The following is a 13,692-nucleotide window of genomic DNA, read 5'->3' on the forward strand; positions in this document are numbered from 1 at the left end:
GCATCCCTGGGGCCAGCTGTCCGGCCTGTGTCCTGTCTCCAGAAGGCCACTGTGTGTCCCTAACTCTGTGTTCTGAGTTCTAAAGACCATGCAGACAGCTGGGGTTTGAAGAACAACAGTCTGCAAGTGGTCCAAGGTCAAGTCTTCCTTTAATGAGTTCCCTTCCTCTCCAGACCATGTGCAGTCAGGGCACTGCCGCAAGCTGTTGCTTTGAAATGCCAGTGTCTCCTAGAGGCGGGGCAGTTAACACTCCCGTTTTTATAAATGAGAAGCCTGAGGTCTAGAGGGAAGATCATTAACTCCAAACGACACATCATGGGTGTTCCCCTATGCTGGTGTTCTGTTGGTGTCTAAGATACTCAGACATGAAATCACAACAAGGAGTTAAATTTTTCACAGTGTTCTTTTTTGTACCAATATTTTTCAGCCTTCACTGAAGTGGGAGGATATGATGCCTTCGTGGAAAAGTACATGAATGCCATCCCAACTGTGGTTTCTGAGGGAAACCTGACCATCAAGGAAGAATGTTACACTCCCAGGGCCGACTCTTTCCACATATTCAGAGATCCTATCACAGGAGACATTCCATGGCCTGGGCTCATCTTTGGCCTGGCCATTCTCACCCTGTGGTACTGGTGCACAGACCAGGTATGGAGTCTGGGTATGGAAGCAGACAGGGTGCACGACAGAGACTTCCACCTGTCAGGCTGTTGGGGTGGAATATGTAAGAAGCCACACGTGGTCTCTGGGTTGCTGGGAACCAAGGCTGAAGACCAAAACAGGGCAGCTGGCATGTCAGGGGGTTCCAGAATTCCCAGCCTGCACAGCTCCTCACTGGGATGTTCCTGACAGGTCATCGTGCAGCGCTGCCTCTCAGCTAAGAACATGTCTCACGTGAAGGGTGGCTGTATCCTGTGTGGCTATCTGAAGCTGTTGCCTATGTTCCTCATGATCATGACGGGGATGGTCAGCCGGATTTTATACACAGGTAATTCCTCTACCTGATCTCAGGCAATTTTTCCTTTGTAGCTCTAGGGCACTATGGAAGCTCTCCGGCTCCTTCGTTCCCTTTCTTTTGTGCCATGATTACCAAGCGGCAGGGTTGCCTGTGTCAGGCAGTGTGCACATTGGAGACACAGAATTCCTGGGGTTGTCTTTACCTATTTCTTTTAAAATCAATTTGCTATTTTTTTTTAATTTAAAGTTGTTTGATAGCAAGCTCATCACGAAGGCTGATAACCTGAATTTGATCTCTGGAGCCCATGAGGCGGAAGGAGAGAACCAGTTCCCTCATTTAGACTGACAGTTGTCTCCTCATTTTCCCTTAATCTCCCACACTCATGACATCATCCAGGTTCCTTCTTCCAGAAAACAGTGTTTATTCGCTTGCAGTTCTGCACCCTGAACCCCAGGCCTGTAGTGGGGTCTAATAATCTATTTTGTAATTCTAATGCCAAGGCCCAGCCAGCTACCGCTGGCCCTGGCTCTCTGCCCTGTTTCATGGGCTGTTTTCTTGCAGGTGCTCCGCCTTGGCGGATTCACCTTTGGTCTTTTTCTGGCCTGTTGTTATGAATACAAATAATTTTTGGTTAGCTATTATGAATCAAAACTGCTTTGAAATGCAAAATAACAACAAGAAGTGAACAGTTCACCACAGAGTGACCATTTGGCAAGCACCCCCAAAATGAAGTCAGATAGCTGGCAGGCGTTGGCTGTGTTGTCCTTGGTGGCATGCCCCGCTTGGCTCTCATATTCCTGTGCTGGCTGGTACACCATGAGGAAAATATAATTGCCTTCTATATTCATAACTCACACCTCTAGATCTTCAACCAACCACCTATTGAAAAATATTAAAATATTTGAACCTATGATGAAAACATGTAAGTTTTGCTTATCACTTTTTCCAAACAACATAGGACAACAGCTATTTCCATAGCACTTCTAGGTTATTCTATGTTGTAAGCAACCTGCAGATGACTTCAGGGGAGGATGTGCATGTGTTAGGGCAGGTACTACGCTGTTTATTTAGGGGGCTGAGCCTCTGCAGACTTTGGAATCCACTGGGTAAAAAGTACCCAGAAACAATTCACACATGGATGCTGAGAGATACCTGTTGAGTAAACAGAATAGCTCATGCCCTAATGGCTACTGCATTTAGAATTTAGAATAAACATATTTATTTATAATAAGTGTATGAATTGGTGCTGTGTGGTACAGTGGTAAATGAGTATTTAAGAAATGTTGTTGAGCAAAATTTTACATAAGTTTCTAGAATTTTCTCCAAGATTTTAGATGTTGTTCCCTTCTCCTTCCAGTCTATTTTTTTATTACTGCTCAAGATTTCTCAAATCTTGAGAGTCAGCCTGATTTTCTAGGGTTTTGACTGTATGTCTAAAAGCTGTTCAGAAAAAAAAAAAAACCCTGAAAACCAGGGTCACAGATAACCCTAATTATCGTCACCAAGCTGTTGAGGTCGATGGCAGTGCCTCCTTCCTCCCCTCCAGATCATTTCTTTGTTTCCTTTCTGTCCTCTAAGAGCCAAGTTTCTCTGCTGTGGGAGCGTCCAGATGTGTCAGGGATAACAGGACAGGGTATGGCATAGAGGTCTTAGCTGGGAAACATTCTTTTCCTGCTTCTGTTTCTGGGTACCGGGCGGGACTGTCTTGTTTGAAGTGTTGCTTTAAGGTAAATACTGCAACCATCAGAACCGTTGCTACCCAATGGAAGCTCACTGATGCACCCGTTCATCTCTCTCTAGACAAGATCGCCTGTGTCGTCCCCTCGGAATGTCAGAAGTACTGCGGCACATCAGTTGGCTGTTCCAACATCGCCTATCCTACCTTGGTGGTGGAGCTCATGCCTAATGGTGAGACTTTCCTGGGAGGTCAATTTGGCTTAGGCTCCACCCAGACTTCTGAGTGCATTCTGGGACAAAGGCTTTTCCAGGCCAGGGGTGTGCTCTAAGGAGAAAGTCCCATTTCTGTGTTTCTGAGTTTAATTTATATCTTCACAACATGTGGTCCAGTTGGAGTCTATCACCCTGGGTCTTGTCCATTAGTCGGGCTAAGAAAGGACACAAAAACTTATTGGGGTGGGGGGAGAAAGTCCCTTTCCATGCCTGTCTAGATCATCATGTAGAATACTTAAACAAAGAGGTTGTAACTTACAATGGCCATTTTGGAAAACAGTGTAGAAGCTCCTGAGGAAAGAAAATTAAAAATAGACCTACCATAGGGTTCACCGTTCTCCATACAGGGTTCATATCCAAAGGGATGGAGCCACTATGTTGTAGAGACAACTGAATTCTAGTGTGCATTTTAGGTGTGTTCACAATTGCCAAGACAGGGAACCAACCTTAGTGTTTAAATATAAATAGATAAAAATGTGCTCTGCACAAGCAGTGGGTGACATTCAGACTCACGAGAAGGTGATCTGTTCATCTGGGAACACGGATGCTGCAGCAGGGTGTGAAGTGAGAGAGTCGGTCACAGAAACGCAGATGCCGAGTGATCTCATCTTGGTATTTAGAGTGTGTGTGCGTGCATGCGTGCGTGTGCATGTGAGTGTGCGTGTGTGTGTGCATATGAGTGTGTGTGTGCATGTGAGTGTGTGTGTGAGTGTGTGTGAGTGTGTGTGTGAGTGTGTGAAGCCACCGCACTGGCCCATGCACCTTATTTTCCTCACAGTTTTAAAAGTCCACACTGTGGTGGAAACGTTAAGCACGTAAGAGGGAGGCAGACATCTGTAGAGAACATTTTAACTGACATCTGCAATCACCTACATTTTCACTCATTTGTAGTAACAGCTCTTTTCCTGCTACATTTATTACTTTTGTTATTAGAATATATTTACATCATTTTCCCCATTCCCTTTCCTTCCCCAACTCCTCCCGTGAGCTCCCCTTCACTCTCAAATTCCTGTCTTATAAAATTTTACACACACACACATGGATTCCATTTAGTGTTGTTTGTGTGTATATGATCTCAGAGCTAACCACCTGGTACTAGATAACTAATTAGGAGCTCATCCCAAGGGAAGACTATTTCTCCTGCTCCTAATGCCCCTTAGTTGCCTGAGGTCCTTTGCCTATGGAAGGGCCCCTTCCATGTTAGCATGTCTACATTGGTGTTGTCCTTGTTCAGGCCTTGTTTAAGAAGCCATATTGTTGGGGTATTATGCATGAAACTTCTCTGCCATTTCTAGGAGACACAGTCTTACAGTAGACTTTTTGGTTCTTTGGGTCTTATAATCTTCCTACCCTGTCTTCCAAGATATCCCATGAGCTTTAAGCCATGCTTTTCTCCCTAAACTTGGAGCTCTCAGTTATTTCTAAACTGGCTGACTAGGGAGCCCCAGTATCTGCATCTTCCCCATCAGCTCTGGAGTTGCAGCTATGAGCTACAGTTCCTGACTGGGGGCCTGAACTCAGGTCCTCATGCTTCTGCAACCAATACCTTACCCGTTGAGCCGCCTTCTCAGCCTTTCATACTTTCATGTATGTATGTATGTATGTATGTATGTGTGTGTGTATATTTATGTATGTATGTATTCATGTTTTCTCTTGAGGCAGAGTCTCGTTATATAGCCCAGGCTAGCCTTGGATTGGCGTTAGTCTTCTCGTCTGAACTTCCCTAGTACTCGGATTACTGGGCTGCACCAGCATGCCTAGACTTCTTTTTAAATTTCTCTCCAGAGCTTTATGCACAACCTTGGGCAGAGCGTTTGTATTCCAATCATATAAGAGGGGAAATATATTTAACCACTCCCCTGAACTTGGCTGCTATTTAGTTAAGGTTCCCATAAGCGTCAGTCACACTGGTCTTGGCAGGAACAGGGTGTGACTTCTCCAAACGGGCCCTGGACCCCTGCGCTCATGAGACCCTAGCACATGGTGCTAGAGGGAACAGTGAGCAATAAAAAGCCATGTGCGAAACAGCAAAACACTGTGTCTGTCACCTGGCTTCTGTGACTACTCAATCCCCTGTGTTAGACCACCAGACACTTCCTGTCCCTTGTCTTACGTCACTCACTTGCGTTTAACGGCATTGGTCAGTTGTCTCCTTGAGTCTTTCTCTTAGGGTCCATAATGTTATCCTTTCCTGTTTGCCTTTCCACATCTTCTTAGGCTGCCTCTTTTGGTTCCTCTTGTAGCTTCAGCTTTTCAGCCAGCAAGTGTTCCCCAACTAATCCACATCAGTCCTGCCCATTTTGTCTCCTAACTATCATGCACTTTCCTTCCTGCCTACGTTTGCCATTCTTGCCTTACTTCATCTGCCTTATTATAATGGGGAGGGGGGCTAGACTGCCATACAAGTACATTTAGCAAGCATTTGTTGAGTAGATAAGCAGATGAAGGTTTAAGAAGAATAGAACAATGAGAGATTAGGTTGTTTTAACCTAGGCTGCCTGAACTGTCAATGGCAAAGCTGATGTGGGCATAGGTCAAACAGGTCTTAGCTGGGCGATGGTGGCACACGCCTTTAATCCAGCACTCAGGTGGCAGAGGCAGGTGAATCCCTGTGAGTTCAAGGCCAGACTGTACTACAGAGTGGGAGTTCCAGTACAGCCTCCAAAGCTACGGAGAAACCGTGTCTAAACAAAATAAGCAAATAAACAACCAAAACAACAACAAAACCAAATCTTGCTGCAAGTCAGGCAGTCTGTCACAGATCTGCTTCACCAGGTGACTTATTAGTGTGGCTAACAGGTTGTGGTCCAGCCAGTCCAACAATCATTGTTCCCTAACAGAAAGCCCCAGAATCTAGTAGTTGTTCAGGCCATGAGGTTCAGTGTCTCAGCTCGTCTTCAGTATTTGCCGGAGTCCCTAAGAAGTAGGCTCCCATAATGGGCTTGCCAGTGAGGGTGATGTCACGCAGACAAACAGCAAGAGAATCCTTCTTCCAAGTCCTTTATGCAGGCTGCCATCAGAAGGTGTAGCCAGAATAAAGATGGATCTTTCCACCTCAAAAAATCTGGATTAAAGGTGGGTCTTTCTACCTCAAATGATTTAATAAAGAAAAATAATTGCTCCCAGGTGTGCCCAGTGGCTTGGGTTTTAGTTAATTCCAGGTGAGTCAAGCTGACAACCAAGAGCAGCCACCACACTCTATGCTACAGCTTTGCCAGATGAGAGTTGTTCATTTCTCTAGCCTCCCATTCGTGGATGTCTTTTCATTCTCTCCGGTCCAGCTTAGACATCCTTCTTCTGTATCATGACTCTTTGGTGAGAGTCCTTCCGGTAGTCCCCTCGGGTGAGAACACCCACCACTGCCATGACCACCACACTCACCACCAGCATCACCACCATTTAGTTGAAAAGTCTGCAATGTTTCTCTTGTCTCAAATCATTGCCTGCTGTGGTCTTAGAATGTAAAGCTACAGTCCATTTCTTGAAACTTCTCTTCTTTCTGGAGAGAGAAATTTGAGACACAGTCATGGTTTCTAAAGGCAAACAGACCTTGGAGACTGCTGCACAAGAAACAGAGTCAGGGTGATGAATGTCACTCAAAACCCCGTTCTGTTTCAGGACTCCGAGGCCTGATGTTGTCAGTCATGATGGCCTCCCTCATGAGCTCTTTGACCTCCATCTTCAACAGCGCCAGCACCCTCTTTACCATGGACGTCTACACCAAGATCCGGAAGGGAGCATCTGAGAAGGAGCTCATGATTGCAGGAAGGTAAATGCAGCTTCCTCCTCTCTACCATGTACCAGGGGAGCTGAAGGTCACAGAGAGTTCTACCCACCGTAGTGCGGTTAGGCAAGATTGGCGGGTACTTGGTATAATCGGAGTTATCTCTGTGCCCAGTTATAGTTGCTATGTACGGGAACTTTATTTTCTGAGCTACTGGAGGATTGAAGTCAGGGGTTTTCACATTCTGGGCAAGTACTGCACCACAGAGCTAGACCCCAGCCCTGGCATTTCATTTTACATTGAAACAGTTGAGCAGTGTCCCTCTGGAGTTAGGAGAAACAAACAGATTGACTTCTCTATCTCAGGCTACCAGTGAGCATTACTAGAATGAAGTTGCCTAGGTCTTACTTAACTAGGCCTGGATTGGGCAGAGTCAGAACTGCCAGCTGCAACCAATTAAGTCCCTGCACAGGGCTCTGAGTATATTCTGTGCTGTACAAAGTACCAGCTATGTGCACATATATATTCAGATGGTGTTGGCATTGAACTTGGCACTTTGCAATGCTCTACCACTGAACTGTATCCACACCGCTTGATTTTTGAGAAAACAAGGGTACTTAATGCCACAAAAGAGTGTGTGACCAGCAGAGAATCTACTACTTTGCATTCTACTGAGCAGCACTGAGGTTTGATTTTCCTTAGAAGGTACCTGCTGGAGAGAAAACCAGTTCGTTGACTTGTATAGTTCTAGATTTTCTGGTCCTATGATTGTATTGAATCTCACATTTTTTTGCGCCTCCCATAACTACTGGCTTTGGGTTTGCTCAGCACTGAACAAGCTTACAATGGCATGAAGCAATCGTAATGTTTGTAAGAGCAATCCAGGAGCCAGATAAAAGAGAGATGAGCATGGCTTAGTGTAGTAGGGGGAAGGTTTTGTGGAAGATCTTAGAGTCAAAAATGGCAGGTAGGGTTTGAGTAAATCATGGATGTTATGGGAAATCCATCCCAGAGGAAGACCTATGTAAAAGCACTACTCCGTGCTTTAAACACACATGGGGTAAGGAAACTCTAGTCTTTACAATTAAACCAAGTGCACAAAAGTAAGAGCATGTAAGAGAATCTCCCACCGTTTTACAACATGAAGTAAAATAAGAAGAAGAGAGCTAGAAAGACCCGGTCACTTCCCGAGTAGATGGCTCCTTTAGACTCTCTCCTTGGCTAATGTTTTTTTTAACTGTGTTAAGACTTTCTAAGAAAGAAGGAGAAGAAGATGGTATTTTAAAAATTTTTATTTAATTTAAATTTTTTTTTAATTTGAGAGCCAAGTGTGATGGTGGTGTCCACCTTTAATTTCAATACTTGGGGGTCAGAAGCAGGTGGAACTCTGTGAGTTCAAGGCCAGGCTGGTCTACAGAGAGAGTTCCAGGACAACCAGGACTGTCATACAGAGAAACCCTGTCTCGAGAGAGAGAGAGAGAGAGAGAGGAAGAAGAAGAAGAAGAGTTTTTACTTTTTAAATTTAATTTTAAAAATTTTTAAATTTAAATCTAATATTTGTGAGATGTTTTTCTCTCATTAATCTTTATCCCAACCGTTTATTCTCAGTTTTCAGCTGAAGAGATATTAAGTGCCATGTTTTCTATCATGTAGAAACAGTGGGAATTTGAGCGCATGATTACTTTGCTCCCGAGTCCTGTAACCCCATACCTACACCTGACTCTTCTCAAAGCGAGATTTTCATACATTAGATCACTGGGCCAAGCTGCCTGGTGAAAGTCAGATGAGTTTCAGTTATTCAGTTATTCATAGACACAGGTGACTTTTCTGATGCCTAAGCAGAGCAAGGAAGAAAGAAGTCTCCAGAATGAATTTGCTTATTTCGCTTCAGTACAGTAACGTGAGATATGCATATATTTATATAGTACTCGTGCATATATATTTGCTGGTGACCTCTATATGTAAGTATGTGCATATGTTTACATATTATTGGTACGTATTTGTTTATGTACAACACTGATGTGCTACTGTGGGCTCTGATTTCAGGTTGTTCATCCTCGTGCTGATCGCCATCAGCATCGCCTGGGTGCCTATCGTGCAGTCGGCTCAGAGTGGACAGCTCTTTGACTACATCCAGTCTATCACCAGTTACTTGGGGCCACCCATCGCAGCTGTCTTCCTGCTTGCTGTTTTCTGCAAGAGAGTCAATGAACCAGTAGGTATCGTTCTAGAAGCTCCCGAAAAGCCCGTGTGCTGCAGCAGTGGCTTATGGGGGTTTGCAAATTCTCTATGAGAAGGATTGTTTTCCAGAGATCTTAGACAGAAGTGATGTACAGTTAGAAGTTTGGCTGGGTACGCCTCAAAGAACCACAAGGGCCCCTCAGGAGTTAGTATCAGATCTACTTTCTCTCTGACCCCCCCAACCCAGTTCTTGCTATAAGGTCCCAACTAATAGTGTACATTTTCCATCCAGTCTTTTTAACCATTTAGGCACTTAGTTTTCTTTTCTTTGATTTTGGTCTCTGAAATGCTTTGCTTACATTGCCTTCCTAAACTTGAAAAGGTATAGGCCCTGGTTACCAAAAGAGGAATAAATAGAACAGAGGTGTCTCCTATGGGATGGAGGGTGACAGAAACTGTGACCAGACAGCGTCCCCTCCCTTGCTCTTTGACAAGTTAAGTCATGTGGTGTTGCACGGGGTGTGAGTTAGAGATGAGGGCCACACTGTATCTTTGTTCTGTCACTTGGTGTTTTACCCTGCTATGCTGTGGGGACCTTCTTTGCTGGTCTATTTCTGTCCCCCGTGCTCCTTGTATCCATATGGGTGTGGAGAAAGTGTTCTGCTAGGATCTAACTATTTCCTGTGTTGTTTTCTTCTTCAGGGTCATAGTCCTTGCTTAATTGGGCTAGATCCTCTGCTTACTCTTCGAGTCCTGATATCCTGTCTTCTGCTTGACTTGCTGTACTCGTGAGCCTTCCCTGTGAGGTTCCTAGTTGAGGTGTTGGGTTTTCAGTTCTGTGGTCACGTTCATCTTCAGTCCTCAGGGCTTCTGTCTCCTCACTGAATTCTGTTCTCACATCCCGATTGTCTCTGTCATTCCCATCAGCCTTAGGTTTGCATTTGCTTGAGCACCACGCAGGTGTGTATTCTCCTTCGTTTCATTGAACTGCTTGTGTCTTCTTTAAACTTGAATTCTTTGCTGAAGTTATGATTGTTCTTTTCAATTCTGTATCCTGGGACTCATCTGGGTAACTTTCACTGGTGAATCTTTCTATAGAAACAATGGTTGTAGGATAGAAATTACTGGCTCAATCTTTCATGTCATTTGTATTTTTGTGATGAACTGGTGTATGGGCTTCTGTAGTTAGTTCTGATGTGGACAGAGCAGGTTGGACAGAGGAGAGCATGTACCTGTGGGTTGGGCCTGAAGGCAATGGCTTGAGTGAAGTCGGGTGGAGGGAGGGGACTGCAGTGGTCTAGGATGTGCCTCCTGGTCTAAACTGGAACACATGGGTAGATCTGGCCACGTGGAAAGGTCGGATATGGTATGAGAGGAGCCTGTGGGTTGAAAACAGGTAGGTAGAGTCTGGCAGAAGTAGAGTCTTCAGTAAAGACCAGGCTGAGGCAGTGTCTATGGGGTCAGGAGCAGATTTGGGGATAGTGTGCAAATGGGGAGGGTTAAGGAGTCTCATTGAAATGAACCCTGGAGAAAGATGTTGGCTATTGGCTGGGTGCAGGGGTTGGCTGCTGGGCAAAAGGGACCTGTGATCAGAGAAAGTCCTGGTGGAAGTCAGAGGTTGGTTTGGATGCAGGCAGAGGAGGTAAATTAGGCAGTGGCCCTGGATGTGTGGTCCTGGGAGAGATCAGGTGGGTTGGGGGAAGGCATGAGTGAGTCAGAGAGAATCACTAGGTGAGACCCTGGAGAAAGGGGTGGGAGATTTGGCAGGATAAAGAGGTCGGATGTGATGCAGGAAGGACCTGTGGGTTGTTGCAAGTATTTTTTATACTTTTATAGAAAAGTTCCTTTCTTCTTCATTCCTCAAAGTCTTTATTTAGTTTAACTATTTTTATGTCTTCAGAGAATTTATCAGAATGTACAGAAAGCAATGAATCAGCATGTACGTGACTTGGGAGTCTTGTGATAACATCAGCTGAAAGTATGCAGGCTCAAATTATTGCTGCTCTGGTTTTTGTGGTCCTGAGGATTGAGTCCATGGCCTCACACTTCTAGTCCAACACTCAACCACTGAACTACACCCTTCACCCTCAAACTAGCTTTTCTGTTAGGAGGAAGGTTTTGATTTGATATGCACTGTTAAATAGTCTATACCAACCAGTAAATGTTTGAATCCATTTTATTTTGAATTTTTGTGTTATGATACAGGATATCATGTCATTGAAACAATAGACAGACTCATAAAAAGTGCTACTTAACAGTTCTCGCCCAGATCTGATTTTAGTGTCCTGGCTGCAGATGGCTCGGAGGAGCCTTCTCTCCTGTTTCCTCATTTCTGGCTTCTGAGAACACCAGTTGCTTTCTTGTTTCAACACAATTAACCCAGGGTTTTCTTTTGCAGGGAGCCTTCTGGGGACTGATTCTAGGCCTTTTGATTGGACTCTCCCGTATGATTACTGAGTTTGCCTATGGAACCGGGAGCTGCATGGAGCCTACCAACTGCCCCACCATCATCTGTGGGGTGCACTATCTATACTTTGCCATCATCCTCTTTACTATCACTCTCATCGTCGTCTTGGCCATCTCCTTCCTCACCAAGCCCATTCCAGATGTGCACGTGAGTATCCATCCATTCGAGACCTTTCCTGCCTGTGTCCCACAGTCCTTGCTGCAGCACCCCGCTGAGCAGCTCACACTTTACAGAGCTGAGATAGCTCCAGCTGGTCGATGGTTTCATGTAGGAGGATTCAGGATGGGAAACATGGGATGCTTGCTGTCTCAGCACTGTCTGGTCCAAGCCTTACAGCCCAGACTTCAGTCTGGGACTTTCCTGAAGACTCAGCTTCCTGAGTAATGCCTACAAAGGGAAGTGAGGTCACTTGACAGGCAGCATAATACTCTAGGTTAGAAGTCCTTGTCCAAAATAAGAAGTTGAATTTCATGTGAAAATACCATGGCCAAATGTCCAGAAGTCCTGCAACACACATGCCTAATACAAAAATCATCCACTCAGGAAAACTTAAACTATAGCTTACTTTTTGACTTTTTTCTAAAGGAGATATCTTTAACAGTATGCTTTCTGTTACTATAATTGAATGCTACAGAATAAGTAGATTATAAATAATATTATAAACAATATAATTATATAAATAATATTTCTAATGTTAAAAATGACATTTACAATATTATAAGTAATAGAAGTTTATTTCTCTCACCATATGGATGTTGGAAAGTCAAAAGTTGACAGGCTTCATATGGTAAGGGGTTTCATGTCGCATAACAATGTGGTAGTTGGTGTCTTGACAGAAGCTGCTGTGAGAGAGAGGGAGAACGGATAGAAGCCAAACTTCATCTTTTTTTTTTATCAGAAAGGTTCTCCCAAGGTAGCAGTATTAAGAGGTAATTGGAATACTTCCTTCCAAAGATTATCTAAAGAAATACCCCACTCTGGATGTCACACCAGCAATTACATTCCAGTATTTGTCTTGGAGGAGACATTCACACCACAGTATACTATCAATGCCCACCCAACTGAAGCCTTCACAAGTCATAAGACACTTCTTTAGCTGCATATGTTGACATTGTGTTAAAGTTATTTTATAGTTTTACCAATTCAAAGAATAGTAAATAATGGGGCCATCTTATTATAATAAAAATAGTCTGGTGACCCAATAATACAACATTCTATTGTTCCCAGGTTATCAAGGGAACAGAGCTAGAAAAGGAACCCAATGTAGCATTTATCTGTAGAAAAAGGGTTGTATGAACACTTTACTCCAGCACACACTAATACAAGCACCCGTGGAATCCCTAAGAGAGCTTTAACCTCCCTGGCAGATTATCAAGATCTGAGACAGCCTTAATGTAAAATAGAATCTGCATTTATAGCTGCAGATTCTCCAGCTTGTCTTTTGCCAGCTCTGTGGTAGGGATCTTTACATTGTATCAACCATTTTGCTGTATCTCATTCTTCGGAAGCATTGAAGCTTCACACATTTTTAGCTCTGAGCTTCCTTTTGTATTGGCGGAGACTCCTCATTCATTCCCGGCCACCTAGACTCAAAATAATTACACTGAAACTATATTAATTGCAACACTACTTGGCCAATGAATCTAGCGTATTCCTAGCTAGCTCGTATATCTTAAATTAACCCATTCCTATGATTTTATATTCTACCACTAGGCTTGTAGTTTACTCCAGGGTGCGTCTGTCTCCTCCAGTGGCTACATGGTTTCTCCTGACTCCGCCTACTTTCTCCCAGCATTCAGTTTAGTTTTCCTGCCTAGCTCTGTTCTACACTATCACAAGCCAAAGTAGCTTTTTTTTTTTATTCATTAAACAATAAAAGCAACACATATACTGGAGGATTTCCCACACCACTTGTAAAGTAGGGAAAGCAAGACATTCAGCAAAAGGCATGGCTGGGGTGGATGTATGGCATTGGTTCTCACAGAATTTTACAAATTCTTACCTCATATTCCAAATTGTATCGGTAGAAACTGCCCCTGCTCTACTCTGTGTTGACAGGGCCCATGTTTGTAGTTCTTATTTCCATAGTGTGACAGTGTTAGTAATAAGATCTTACAATGCTGGTTCACATAAATGACTTCTAGTCTTCTTTCTTAGCAGCAGTGATGAAAGGAACAAATTTAATTATCAGAGAAAAGTGAATTCATTCACACAACAAATATTTCAGGTAGTTTCTTTTCATGAGCTTTTAAATTTTAAAAATGTAAAAGCTCCATTTTATCTATGTATTTTGTGCATGTGTGGGCATCTGCATGCTGCAGTGCACACATGAAGGGCAGAGGAAAACTCACGTGAGGTGCTTGTCCTCTTCTATTCAGCAGATCCTCAGGATTGAACTCGAGGCTTCATGCT

At 43.9% G+C, this 13,692-nt stretch overlaps 1 protein-coding gene across 3 annotated transcripts in view; it reads left to right on the forward strand.

The window, feature by feature from the left end:
- LOC121459395 (sodium/glucose cotransporter 1-like) overlaps nt 1-13,692 on the forward strand; it is a 61,111-nt gene that overhangs the window by 40,058 nt on the left and 7,361 nt on the right. For all 3 annotated transcript variants that reach the window (XM_041669103.1, XM_041669104.1, XM_041669105.1), the window contains exons 8-13: nt 428-648; nt 853-988; nt 2,759-2,866; nt 6,527-6,677; nt 8,679-8,847; nt 11,212-11,427. In XM_041669103.1, coding sequence (XP_041525037.1) covers nt 428-648; nt 853-988; nt 2,759-2,866; nt 6,527-6,677; nt 8,679-8,847; nt 11,212-11,427 — 1,001 coding nt within the window. The remainder of the gene's footprint in view (nt 1-427; nt 649-852; nt 989-2,758; nt 2,867-6,526; nt 6,678-8,678; nt 8,848-11,211; nt 11,428-13,692) is intronic.

This window comes from Microtus oregoni, unplaced genomic scaffold (genome assembly GCF_018167655.1).
Source record: "Microtus oregoni isolate MIOR12 unplaced genomic scaffold, Mior012 000019F_ref0000042, whole genome shotgun sequence".
NCBI lineage: Eukaryota > Metazoa > Chordata > Mammalia > Rodentia > Cricetidae > Microtus > Microtus oregoni.